Source organism: Cnephaeus nilssonii (genome assembly GCF_951640355.1).
Source record: "Cnephaeus nilssonii genome assembly, chromosome: 1".
Lineage (NCBI taxonomy): Eukaryota > Metazoa > Chordata > Mammalia > Chiroptera > Vespertilionidae > Cnephaeus > Cnephaeus nilssonii.
In genome coordinates this window covers 112063229-112077470 of record NC_137072.1, presented here as the reverse complement: position 1 = coordinate 112077470, position 14242 = coordinate 112063229, and the positions used below count along the sequence as shown (strand labels likewise).

General features: G+C 47.4%; 1 protein-coding gene across 3 annotated transcripts in view; it reads right to left on the bottom strand.

The window, feature by feature from the left end:
* BOD1L1 (biorientation of chromosomes in cell division 1 like 1) overlaps window positions 1-13959 on the bottom strand; it is a 45550-nt gene extending 31591 nt beyond the window's left edge. For 2 of the 3 annotated variants that reach the window (XM_079772225.1, XM_079772227.1), the window contains exons 1-5: window positions 13556-13959; window positions 7912-8036; window positions 2487-2677; window positions 1161-1775; window positions 204-353 (exon numbers count right to left, since the gene is read on the bottom strand). In XM_079772225.1, coding sequence (XP_079628351.1) covers window positions 204-353; window positions 1161-1775; window positions 2487-2677; window positions 7912-8036; window positions 13556-13792 — 1318 coding nt within the window. In that variant the 5' untranslated portion in view covers window positions 13793-13959. The remainder of the gene's footprint in view (window positions 1-203; window positions 354-1160; window positions 1776-2486; window positions 2678-7911; window positions 8037-13555) is intronic. The other variant, XM_079772226.1, reaches the window with a different exon arrangement.
* Window positions 13960-14242: the final 283 nt, after the last annotated feature.

The following is a 14242-nucleotide window of genomic DNA, read 5'->3' as shown; positions in this document are numbered from 1 at the left end:
ACCAAGGCTTGTTGAGGTTTAGGAACTTACCAAGCTTGCTCAGACAGAAAACCTCGGAGCTGGGACTCAGAAACCAATCTTCCAACTACAAAGCCCCATGCTCTGGCCACTCTACACACTGTCTTTCACGAGATAGCCATGTGAATACACACAAAATGTTCGGCGGAAGCTTCACAGAGGCATTATTAAGTAAAATGCTTTACCATCTGACGTAATCTCTCCTTCTTCCATGCTATCAGACATTACAACCTCCTCTTCAGTGTCTTCTTCAAAAGACGAGAGGTCACTGGTATGGACAGAGCTAACCGTAATGTCCGTCAGTCCATCCACGTCAGAATCTACTGCAGAGCCATCTTCAAGGAGACAAAAAAAAAAACACAAAAAAACCCACAGAAGGTAAATCATTGCATTACAGGAACACACTCAGCACCCAATTCCCAAATTACACTTAAGATTTCCTTCTTTAGATCCATTTCAAAGAGCTTCAACTTTAGAAATAAAAATCTCTCATAACCAATATAAAAAAAAATAGAGCTGTTTCCAGAAAATACAAAGGCAAACTATTATCCAGAAAAAATAATGAAAGTATTAATTTATGATGTGATAGAAACAAAAGCAAACTTTAAGTAATTAATACATTTACTATGTGATATTTTAAAGATCAGGATATACAACTATGAGTTAAGTTGCCTGAATTAATGTATGGTAATAAATGATGAGTTGAATTATAAGGTTTAGAGCCTCTCTGCTCATTTACTTTGTCAATCTGAACACTAGTATAGAAGATAAATACACATATGTTATCGTTCATTTTTTAGCCAAGGGGATATATTCCCAGGCTTTTGAAATATAAGAATCAAATTTATTGTCCTGGCCAGTGTGGCTTAATGGTTGAGCATTGTCCCTGCACTGAGAGGTCACTGGTTTGATTCCCAGTCAGAGCACATGCCTGGGTTGCGAGCTCAATCCCCAGTAGGGGGTGTACTGGAGGCAGCTGATCAATGATTCTCCCTTTCTCTCCCTCTCCCTCCCTCTCCCTTCCTCTCTCTCTAGAAAAAAAAAAAAAGAATCAAATTTATTAAAATTTGAAGGCAAATTAGGTATCACCTAGTGGACACTGTTTGTTCTTTAAACTGTTGTATGTTTTTGCATGTTTGTACCTTCTTTTGTCCCTTCCATGGCTTTAGCTTTATTACTGTTCTTTTCTGAAGGAACTTTTGTGCACTCTGCTTCTTTATCCTTTGCTTGTTTTTCCTCTTTGACTTTTTGTGTATCTTTACTCCTTTTTGAGTGATCAAATTTCTTTTCAGTCTTTTCCTTCTTTTCTTTCTTTCTTTCTCCTTTTTCATTGCTGTCCGGTTTCTTTTCACCTTTGTCTGTTGACTTATTTTTTTGGTCACTGCTTTCCTGTTGACCATCTTTACTTAGCAGAACTGAACTGCTACTCTCTTTTGTGTGATTTTTAATTTCTTCAACTGGACAAGGGAGATCACTACATTCTTCAGACCTAGGGGCCGGTTCCTGTCCTTCGCCCACGGAGTCCGGCACGGACTTGTCTTTATCAGCCACGTCCTCTGCAAGTCTCTCCTTCTCAGTACTGGTGTCAGTGCTCGGCTGGGACGGGAGCCTTTTGGATACCCGCTCACTAGCCTTAGGGTTTGATGTTTCCGTGGAGGCCCTGGCAGCAGTAGCTTCTTGGTTAAGAGAAGTGATGGTTTCCAAGATGGACATGGCATCATTGGCCACATTGGCACTGGGCCCAGGAGCAGGGACACCTTGAGGGAAAGACAAGTTTTAGAATAAATTTATACAGAAAGTCAACCCCCTGGCTGAACCAATGCTACATGCCACTGTCACCTTAGTCTGATGCACGGGCTGTGCAGACCGTTCATACGCCTCTAGCCTTTCGGGCGGGCACCAGTGCCGGTACCAGGCACACTCTGCCTCTCTGCTTCTCTACTACAGTATCTCAGAAAGGCACCATGCAAACCTGAGAACAGCCTAGCTCCAGAATAATAGTATCTTCTCTAATTATTTTAATTATTCCTTGTTGAAATATATATATACTCTGAATACATCACTAAAATGCCTATTATTTTGTATTAAAGCAAAAAATATAAGCCAGTTAAGGACTCTGGGTGGTATTTGAAATAATACAATTTCACTATTGTGCCAAGTAGACAAATGGTTTAAAAACCCAAATATCCAGCCCTTGCCGGTTTAGCTCAGTGGGCAGAGCTAAAAGGGTTCTGGGTTCAATTCAAGTCCAGGGCACATGCCCGGGTTGCGGGCTTGATCCCCAGTGGGGATCATGCAGGAGGCAGCCGATTAATGGTTCTCTCTCATCATTAATGTTTCTCTCTCTCTCTCTCTCCCTTCCTCTCTGAAATCAATAAAAATATATCTAAAAAATAAATACATAAAATAAAAATAAGAGCCCAAATACCCGTAAACTGACATTCAGTTCAAGAGGAAAAGTGATGCACCTTGTGTGCTGACGGCAGAGTCCGGCTTCTCCTCCTCGGGGGTCACACTGCCCCCCGCTTCCTCCTTGTGATTTAGCGTGGCCAGAAACTCATGCACAGCTTTTTCCACCTGAGGTCTGAATGTGTGGTTGATCTTTGGATCCACAACTTGAGAAATAATTCGGTCGATGCCAGACTCCAACATTCCTGATCTGAAACACAGGATAATTTGCAGAAAGGTTAAAAATATACATAATATTTCATTATTATCTTATATAATAAAACCCTGATATGCAAATTAACCGAACAGCAGAACGACCAGTCACTGTGATGCGCACTGACTACCAGGGGGCAGACGCACAATGCAGGAGCTGTTCCCTGGTGGCCAGTGCGCGCCCACAGGGGGAGCCCCACTCAGCCAGAAGCCAGGCTCATGGCTGGCGAGCTTAGCGGTGGTGGCGGGAGCCTCTCCCGCTTCCGTGGCAGTGCTAAGGAGTAACGAGCAGAGTGGTAAGGAGCAAGGGGTCACAGACTGCGAGAGAGATGTCTGACTGCCAGCTTAGGCCCAATCCCCTAAGCTGGCAGGTGGACATCCCCTGAGGTGTCCCAGACTGCAAGCGGGTGCAGGCCGGGCTCAGGGACCCCCCCTTTCCCTCCCCCCGCAGTGCACGAATTTCGTACACTGGGGGCCTCTCTATATAGTATGTACCCTAATATATAAAAAGCCAAGGGCTGTCATGACCAAAACAACTGGACGGATGACCGAACACAGGCTGTGTGGGGCGACAAGGCTGGAGGGGGGGGGTTAGTGAGGGACGACCAAACGACTGAACAGCAGGTTGCGTAGGGCGACCAGGCCAGCAGGGGGCAGTTAGGGGCGACCAGGCTGGAGGAGGGGGGGGCAGTTAGGGGCAACCAGGCCGGGGTGGGGGGGCAGTTGGGGGCAACCAGGCCAGCAGGAGGGGGCAGTTGGGGGGCGACCAAGCCAGCAGGGGGGCAGTTAGGGGCAATCAGGCCAGCAGGCAGAGGTGGTTACGGGTGATCAGGCTGGCAGGGAGGGCAGGTAGGGGCAATCAGGCAGGTGAACTGTTAGGAGCCAGAGGTCCCGGATTGTGAGAGGGATGTCTGACTGCCAGTTTAGGCCCAATCCTGGCAGTCGGACATCCCCTGAGGGGTCCCAGATTGGAGAGGGTGCAGGCTGGACTGAGGGGACCCCCCCTCCTGTGCATGAATTTTGTGCACCAGGCCTCTAGTATATTATAATTGCATTAATTACTTTTAGGTAAAACCGTCTCTCTCCAACCTTAAAATTTCCCAATCTGTTCATCTAGAATAGGCAATAACAAGTTCCACAGGATAGCGATGGCATCTGGATATACCATCTCGCAAAAATCTCTAAACTCTTCACCACTGTGTCACTAGAACCACTGAAGCAAACCAAACCAAACTACACAGCACACTACCTAGAGCCCAGGCTTACAGATGATGCTTATTTACTCCAACCCTGCCCCTAAAGGAATAAATAATCACTAAAGCTCAGTTCTGGATATAAAATAAATCAATGGACTCTGCACCTTTATTTTTAAGCAGAAAAATGTAAGACTTTTTTAAGTATTAGAGTCTCCAGGAAAATGGAAGAAAATACACAAAGTGTAATTTCATCAAACTTAACAAAAAAAACAACTTTTAGAACAAAAATAAAACTTAGGATTTTTTTCTTTCTTTTTGTTATCTTCTTGCTATAAAATACTGGGTGATTTATTCATTCAACAAGAATGAGTGTCTTCTACACTAACAGGCACCCTGCTGGCCACTGGGCTGCTGCAAGCCAGACCTGGTCCTTTTTCTCATGAGGAGACAGACATAAACAATTAAAATACAAGGCGACAGGCACCAGGACACACCACCTACTGGAGGGAAAGAGTGGAACACGGATTTATTAGATACAGCAGAGATAACTGGGGAATGCTTCATAATGGAGAAGACATTTGAGTTAAGAAGAAAGAGCTTAAAGAAATATCACTGACAAGAGACAGAAGAGCCAACAGGGCAACTAAGTTCCAAATGTGCAGAAAATCTTAAGGGCGTGTGAGCAAAATAAGAGGATGTGAATTTATCTTGAGAAATATACTTAAACCTTGTTTCTTCTTAAAAAAGAGCTTGAGCCCGACGCTCATTGGTTGAGTGTTGACCCATGCACCAGGAGGTCACTGGTCAGGGCACATGCCTGGATGGCGGGCTCAATCCTCAGTAGGGGGCGTGCAGCCAATCAATGATTCTTTCCCATCATTGATGTTTCTATCTCTCTTTCCCTCTCCCTTCTTCTCTAAAATCAATAAAAACATATTTAAAAAAATATATAAGAGCTTGAGAAGTTCCCTAGATAGTGTCAGAAGAGGGCGGGTGCTGGTCCTTTCCAGCTTCTAGACCTCAGGCTCTCTCTGCAGAATGAGGGGGTCTCTCCTTACCACTCAAATGGTGATCTGACTACAGCCCTGTCTAGAGTGGAGGATGAATTTAATTTTCCTTTCCTGAGGCACCTTGCAGCCTTGTGATACTATAATGCTACGTATGTGGGCCATAGAGAAAAATGAGTCAACCCTACACAAAGTAGGTAACCTGCTTTGTCAAGTTCTAAGATAAAAAATTGCAAATCCTGCAATGCATCTTAGAGGTGACTTTAAAATGTAGCAGGTGGGAAAAAAACAAGGACAAGCAATCATAAAGATGTTTTGATTTAAGGCACAAGTATAAAGGCATACAATAAAAAATAAAAACCACCCATTCCAAATTAGTGCTTGTCTGTTTGCCTATTTTCTGGTCTGTTGTCCACTTTAGTCCACTCTCACAGTGGTCAGCTCTGACCATGAATAAATCTGTTGGCCAGCGCTTATGACCCCACCCTTCCCAGTGGGCTCACTCTAGAGGCATGGCCATAGACAGCTGCCTCACTAGAGGGAAGCCACACTCTAGATTCAAGGGCAAAGTGAAATGCTAGCAGCTGGCACTGTCCTGGTTAAAGTTATTTCCTTGTCTTCCTTTTAAATCCTGTTCAGTTAAGATAATTATTTCTGAGCATCCAGCATTTTTAGATTCTGTTGTACAAATGAACACATAGATAAAATAAGTTTTCCCCGTAGTGAGTCTAAAGATTAGCTATTAAATTGAACCATCCCAAATTGCTGATAGTAGACTGTTGTTGTCCTACAAAAATGGCAACTGTAGATGGTTCAACATAACAGTCAACTGAGTGTTTCTGGAACTATAAGGATGAAAAATTGTTTGAAATTGTATTAATGGTGGCCAGTACATCCCTATACCATTAGCTAATAAAGAGGGAATATGCTAATTGATCCTCACTCCATCACAAAGATGGCGGCACCCAGTCCCCTCAGCCGGGCCTGCCTCCAGAGTCCCCCAGTCCCCTCAGCCACCCGGGGCCGGCCCGAGGTGCAGGCAAGCTTTGGATGGAGCTGTCCAGCCAACACCCAAGGCGCAGGAAAGCCTCAGATGTTGGCTGCCCAGCCGCCCAGGGCCACCCGAGGCTCAGGTAATCAGGGCCGGCAGTGGCAGCAGCAGAGGTGTGATGAGGCATCGCCTTCCCCTGATCACCGGGTCACCTCCCACCCCTGAGGGCTCCTGGACTGTGAGAGGGGGAAGGCCAGGCTGAGGGACACCCCCTCCAGTGCATGAATTTTCATGCACCGGGTCTCTAGTTACAAATAAAACAGCTAGAAAGTACTAACTTATCCAAGAGACAGCTGCTTCCCCTTGTCACTCACCAGCAGAGTGCTCCTGAACTAACCTCAGTCAGACAGCACAGAAGCCCTTCCTGATGTGCCCCGCACCACTCACCAATTCTGTGGAAACATCGTCTCGCAGCGGTACAGCAAGAGTGGTAAGTGCCTGGTTTTACATGGGTGAGACTGAGTTTAGTTCCCGTAAGAACAGACTAAACGGCTGCTTCCCTATTTTACAGGTTTGGTATGCTAGGGCGTAAATGCAATTCCAGGAAACTGGCTTTCCATTTAGACTCAACCTGAAGGCAAAGAAAGCGAACGTGCTTTTAAAGAAATGTAGTCATTTGTGGAAGGGAGGTGGCTATGTAGATTGTTGAGTGAAAGCACTCAGTATTCAGCAAGGTGCTGTGTCTGTGTGAGGGACACTGGGGAAGCTTGCCTCCCCCAGCAACCCCCTGCTTTCTTGGTTACTGTTCTCCTAAATGCCTGGAAATGAGTCAACTTTCAGGCCTGTCAACCCAACAGACCCCCTTCAGTCTCACCTTTTTCAAGAAAGGCTTTCACTGTTCCCCACAGGTGCTGTTATGCAGCCTCTAATGGCATCTTTTGATCTCATTTGGACTCTTTACAGGTTCCTCAAACATCTTTTAAAATGCAGACAACAAAGTTATTGTTGAATTTCTCTCTTCCCTTCTTCCCTGGAGACAGGAGTCCGGCTCCTGGTTCTAGTGTTACCTGTGGCTAAGTGGGCCTTCGAGTCAGTGCGAGCTGTGCGTGCGGGGCTTCCTGTGGGCGACAACTATCAGCAGAGGAGCACACTAGGTAGGCTTGCCAGGTTCCCCTGGGGCAGGAGGGAATTCAGAGGAGGCAGGTATAAAAGCGATCTGCTTAACTGTTTTCAAGCAAGATTTCATTCTAAACAATGTGCTTGAATGTAAATATCTGTCAAGGCAGGAAGATAACTTAGTCACCTTTTTCAGGGGCTGAAGTAGGGACAGAAGGCAAATATTTCTTGTCATGGCAAATGTTTATATTTAAGAACAAGATAATATTGCAAATCTGCTTTTCTGGGGAATATGACTTCTTGGTCCCTCTAAAAATTTTATCTCTTCTCATTCTCTTTATTTTATGTTCAATCAAAAATGGCTGACAGGTCTAGATGCACTTTTCTGGTTCTTTTTTTTTTGGGCAATAGCATCACTAAAATACAGTTAAAATCACAATAAAACACAAGAGATAAAATGGGCAGGGGGAGGGGCTAGACAGTATCAGAAGATAGAAGATACAGCTTCAAAAACCAGAGAAAATGTTTTAATTTCAGTGATTTTCAATGTCTTCATTTGTAAAATAATAATAAAGCCTTCTCTTTATAGGGCCAAGAAAATGGTTGTGAAAATAAACGGTACAGAATGTTCCGGCATTTACTACCTATTAGTATTCTATCTAGGACTTTTTAAAGTCACATTGTCATTCCCTTCCTTCAGTATTTCCAAGGGGCTGCGGAGAAATCCGACTATTAAAATTGATGGGGGAGATGTGAAGTGACCAGAGCCTTTTAAAATCACACTGTATCACAATACGAAGGTGCCAAACTACACAAAATTAGCACGAGCTAATCAGACTTATGCAGAATGTCTCTGCTTTCAGATAAAGTAGATTGTGGCATTTTCAAGCCCGCCTTGGAACTCTGTAATTCTGGGACTTACTTGAGCACTTGTTGTCTAATATTGTTTCGTAGCTGGTTCTTATTGAGGTGGGGACTCCAGGTATGAGTTGCTAAGTGGTTAGCAACAAAGTTGTCAACACGTTGTCTCAGATTCTGATAAGCAGGCTAGAAAGAAAAAAAGAAGACACAAATGTTGAAAATCTCCAATGTTATACAGTAACAATACTGATGGTCTCAGACTTTGAGTATCTTTAACAGTGTTCACATTTCTTAGAGTATCAACATGGCAACTAAGTTTTATAGCTTATGTTTGGAGATATGATGAGTACAAAGGAGAAAGAACATACCTCTTCTATGTAGACAAGAGACGGATACCAATAAATGTTACGGTGATGATTTGGCGCAAAGAGAGGGATAGGAAAAGAGGGAGTAAGCCTTCACTGAGAATGTGGCATTTGAGCTGAACCTTCAAGGTTCCACGATGCAGCTGGGAATTCGAAGGTCGTCTTGCAGGCACCCCCAACAATAAAGCAAAGAGCAAGTGGATGAGAAAACATGAGGTTGGGAGTGTTTGGGCCCCCCACCCCAAATTATTAAGTCCAATTTGGCTAAAAAAGAGAATACAAAAAAGCAGAAAAGTGAGGCTGGCGACAGTTGGGGGCCAGGGGCTGGAAGGACTTGGGTACCTGTCTAAGAAGTTGGTAATTATGGGATAGAGAATGGTAAGCCCTGCACATATGAGCAGAGTGATATGTGATGGCTGAGCTTCCTGGTGATTGAACAGACACTAAATATATCTAGAAGAGCATGCAACAGAGTGACGAAGGTTCATAATGGGGTGGCAGAAATGGGCTGAAAGGCGTGGAGCTGAGAGAAGTTATGGAGGGACAACCATGGGAACTGGGCATTACATTCAATGTTAGGCAGTGGCTCTCAGCTGGGAGTGACTGCTCCCCACCCCCTCCCCAGGGAACATTTGGCAATGTCTGGAGAAAAATGGGGGAGCCACTACTCACATCTAGTGGGAAGAGGGCAGGGATGCTGAACATCCTACAATGCAGGGGAACCCCCAACACAACAAAGAACCATCCAGCCCCAAATGTCAACACTGCTGAGGCTGACAACCCCTGATGTAAGGGAAGCAGCAGAGAGGACACAGACCATGCCATTTCTACTGGAAAGGCTACTACTGCCTGGAAGGGATGTTTGGAAGTAAGTTCTCATCCACTCAAGTAGGACCACACACTCCATTCCTAGTTGTTCCCCATCACTCACATTCGTCATGTCTTTCTTTTAAGTGGCTTTAATGCAGATAGATTTGAGTGTCTCCCAATGTTTTCAACAAAACCGTACAGCCTCATCTACCATTCCCTCTACTTGTCCATTTGGCAAACTTCTCACCTTCAGAACTCACCCTAATCTGTACAGTCATCCTGACACCCAAAGGTAGCCCCCTGAGGCCCGCCCCCACATTCTTCCTGTCCCCTATACCTTCTATATGTCTATCATCTCAGCAGCTTTTGCATTGCACTGTATTTTGGGAAGGGGGGATATTAACATCCCCGCTGACGGGTAAAGGTGTTCAGGAAGCTTATTACACCGCTTGGCAGATAAGCAATTAAAATGTGGTTGTTAGATGGGTCACCAACTCCAACAGGGATGCTGAAGGTTTCATCCCTGTATCCCTTCCAGTTTCCAGACTTCTGCTAATTCCCACTTCAATCCCACAAGAAACAGTCTCATGATCATTTCTCATGTTCTTCTCTATTTATTCACAATTAATGTGAACTGAAAAAACGAATCCTTCCTCTCGATGATTTTAGCAGAACTGTAAAACATACTTCTTTCCAGTATTCCCAAATCTCAGAAATATTAGGCTAAAAAAATCACAATGCATTTAGCACTCTAGTTGCCCCATAACACACGCAAATGTGAACCACAACAGGTAATTTTCCTTGTTCCCGGTTCTCCTGTCAGTAAAAATTAGCCTGGTGACTCCAGACATAAGGATTCCATTATTCTTCTGGGAACTTGTTGCTGTCTCTTCTTCCCATTCCAGAGAGCTCTGGTCAAAAGCTTTGGAGTCATTTTTGACTCCCCCCTTCTCTTCCGCTGCAAATCCAAACCATTAGCAAATACTGTCAGCACTAGCATCACAAGACATCAGGATCTGACCACTTCCACTATCTTTCCTGCTACGATGCTGATGCATTTTCGTCTCCTGTCTGGATTACAGGAACTCATCTCCCTGCGTCTACCCTTGCCTACCTGAAGTCTATTTTCCTTATAGCAGCTAATGCAAATCTCTTAAAAAATCAGGGCAACCATATAATTTATTGTCCAAACCAGATCATGGCCTAGCGTGAAGGAGACACTATTAATCATTACACCTGGCCAATCCATCTAAGATGGAAGCCAGAGCAAGCACGTTCTCCTTACGCACACCTGCCAAAGGCTTCTCAGCTCAGGTAAAAGGCAAACTCTTTAAAAGGCCCGCAGGCCAGCAGAGCTGAGGAGGGAGGGAGGGGCGCCCCTACTCACCTCCTGTCTCTTTCTCCTGACAGTTTCTGCCTGAGGCTTCCTGCACTTGCTGTGGCCTCTACCTGGAATACTCAGCCCAGATAGCTAGCTGCCAGGTTCCTTCGGCTCCTTCTGTGATGGCTCAAATGGCATCTTATTTGAAATCTCCCCTGAACTCAAGACAAATCAGTCCTTCCAGCCTCACCCTGCTTTATTGCTTCCATAGGCCCTATGACATCTGCTTTTTTCTGGGGGGCGTACGCTCTGTAAGAGCAGGGACGTTTTGTTCACTGATATATCTCGGGCATCTAAAACAGTGCCCGGTACACCATAAATATCTGTAGGGTGAGTACATTTCTATATTTTTGTTTTTGGTACTCCTTTCAAATCTAAGGGAAAAAACAACAACAGACAATAATCACAGTGACCAGGAGTCATTGACACCTCAGAAAGTATCTAAAAACTGGCCTTATTACCTTTACTGGGGAGAGAGGTGCCATATTTACTTGTTTGACGAGAGTGCCCTGCCTGGGGTGGAATGATGGACACTTCCTTCCTCAAATTGTCCAATCGCCAATCAATGCAAAGGGGTCAGACTGGCTTTGTGACCGCCTAGCTTACTCCAGGGAGCTGGACTGGGAGTCTGAGCAGAGGAGCCTCAGCGCTGGCTGGTCCTGGGGCTGCCCAAGGTTCCGATTCTTTGGGTGAGAGGGCTGATGTGGTCTCATCCTCAGATCTCTCTTGGCGGGACCATCCAAGACCCCAGTACAGTTTGAGGGGTCCTGGGATCCCCTGGAGTGGCAGCAGACTTCGGAACTTCTCATCTTGCTTTGAACACACTGGGCCGGATGGTAGTGTTGCTCTTGGAGAGCATCTGGCAGGTGTCAAATGTCTTGATCCTTAACTATGCATGTGACGGACACCCAACATGCTATATACTACAGGTCAGAGCTTGGCAAAGCCAGTCTTCAGGGTTCAATTAGCAAAAGCACCATCCCGCAAGTGGTCTAAACTCTAAGGTGTTCCTTACAGATGACACCCCAGGATCCCATTAAAATGATTCTCCTTTGCATGAATAGGGAACCTTACTTCTGCTTTGGCCCACTTGCCAAATTGACAGGAATATTAAGCTCACATAAAAGAAAACCTTGGCTTTTGTATGTTCAAACTTACTCTTTTTGAGAGAGAGGGGAGAACACAAGACCATACTCTGTTGGGAGGGGGTATCGTTTCAGTTCCACTCTTTTCTTGCATCAAACATCAAAACAGGGACCTCATTCAGTGGTCCCTGAACACTCCCGGAAATTACATATTAGGTTGAGCAACATGAAATTGCCAATTGTCAACCATTTTTGAATTGTAAAAAACAGCACTTTAATATGTGCATGTGCATTTTTCTTGGGAGGAGGTCCTAGCTTTCATTAGGACCTTGTCTAAGAAACTGTGCTTCCCTCCTTCCCAAGACAGGTATTAAGGCTTCAAGCTTCACTTTGAGAGGATCTGTAGCAATATTACAGGCACGGAGTAGTAACATTTAGTGGGGATGGAGTAAAGAAAAAGCTGAGCCTTATACAGGTACCCATCGGTATATTTTAAATTGGCATACACAACAACACAGAACTGTAGGTTTCTGGGAACTGCAAAGTGAAATCTCGGACACAAATAACTGGCTTTATCCGGGTAATGTTTATCTGGCCATGCCTATCTAATCTTATCCCCTTAAAAAAAAAAAAAAAAAGGCAATGGGCATTATTTTCAAAAAGGTGGCTGTGCATATTCCCTAAAACAAAGTGAGAAAACTATATACTTCCTGCAAAGATAAACATCCCAAGTAGATTTGATTATCTGTGGAGCAAAAAGTCCAATGCCTAAAAAGGCACCCTGTACTCTGGTCTACATAGGGGGCCAGGGTCCTTATAAGACAAGACGTGCCTCGATTTTCACCAAGGTTTTCCCAGAGGACACAGCAGAACTGTGCAGTTCACCTCAACGTTGCAGGGAAGAATTAACTGGTGGGCACCGCAAACACCCCTTTCTCAAAGAAACGGGGCTTCTCAGAACAGCTGAGCATGCCATGAGGAAACCCTCACCCCATCAAAACTACCGGATGGACCCAACCAGATCTAGGCCAAAACCAACCACCCTCCCCCCAACCCACAACACAAGACCATACTCTGTCTTGTACCAAACCAAAAAAGCAACAATTTTCCAACTGTTCCCAACCGAGGCTTCCTGCTTCACTGGCTTCCAGTATTCCGTTCCTCTCACCAAGCTCCTTCTCGGTGTCCTCGGCGCTTCCTTTGCAGAACCAGGTGAGATTGATTACCTGGTTCCTGCTAACACCCCTTTTCACGCTGACATGTGGTGCTAAGCCCCGCCCCCTGTGCAACCCCCTTTGTCCAGGGAAGCGCTTTGCAGACCTTTCCCCTCTCCTCATCACTCTCCTGAACTCTTCTTTCCTGCCCTCCCTCCACTTGATCGTCTGCTGTCACCTCTCCTCCATCCTTTCCCACGGAATGGCTCGGGTCTCCCCTCCGCCCCCAAACTCCTCACTATGGGGAGGTGACCTGGCCTAAGTTACCCAGATCAGACAGTCACCGATCTCCTCGACCCACCTTTTCGCTGTCCAGCTCTACCTTTGTACCTTTACCCCCGCCCCGCCCCCCCGCCCAATCATCCAGCAATGCACCCTACACACAATTTGATTCACGTACCACTTAACTTCTCCAAAGGACAAAGACACGACCCTTCCCGCCCAGAATTCTTCAAGAGAGGAGCATGGATACTAAGTAAACCGCGAAAAAAAAAAAAATTAACCGGGGATGAAAGCGCTGCTTAGCTTTTCCAAACGTGTCCCCACGTGAGCAGGGAGTCTTGCTCGCGGGTATATCCCTGGCGCCTAAGCCGCGTAGTCGGTGCTCAGCGCCCGTCGGGCTGAACCGAGGAGCCGGCGGGCGGGCGAATGAATGAGCGCCCGGCGCGGCGCAGGCGGCAGCTTGCGGAGGGAGCGGCTGCCCGGGAACCGGGGGAGCGGCACGCGGAGGGGCCCCCGCCGGGGAGGCAGAGGCGCGGCCGGTCCACGCACGCGGGAGACCGCCGAGAAGGCGGCCCGGGGACCCTCCCCTCCCGTGCCCCGCACACCCATGCACCCGCGCGCCCCGAACCTTCGTGTCCACATCGGCCAGGCAGTCCCTGCGGAACTGGTCGAAGAGGCCCTGGCTCTTGAGATGGTTCACGATCATGGCCACGAGCTGAGGATCTCCCGCGCCGGCGCCCGCGCCGCCCGGTCCGCCCGCGCCCGGGCCAGTCCCCGGGCCGGGCGGCGGCGGCGGCGGCTGCGGCTGCGGCGGGGGAGGAGGCGGCGCGGGCGGCGGCGGCTGCGGCTGCGGGTTGGTGGCCATGGCGGCGGGGCCGGGAGGGTGCGGGCCGGGAGGGCGCGCGGGCGAGCGGCGCTCCGGGGAGGCGGCGGCTGCACCGGTCCCGCTGCCCAAGTGAGGCCCACGGGATGTTGTTACGGGACCAGCGGATCCACAGCAACCCCGGAAGTGAAAGGGAACCGGGGGAAGGGAGCAAAAGGCGGTGACAACCGTGACGGAGGGGCGGCGACGGAAGCCGCGCAGGGCCAGTTCCGGCCGCCGCCCGCACAGGCGCACTCGCGAGGCAGTGCTGCCTTCGGAGCCGCGGCGCGGAGCTCGGTCCACGACGGGCTGGCCTTCGGCCCGCGAGGCTACCCGGGTGGCCGAGGCGCGGGCCTGGTGCTTGGCTCCTGTTTCACGGAGCAGTGGAGATCCATAGACCTTTATAATGCGAACCGCACGTGGAACTGCTTGTTCTGACCTCTCCCCAAACCC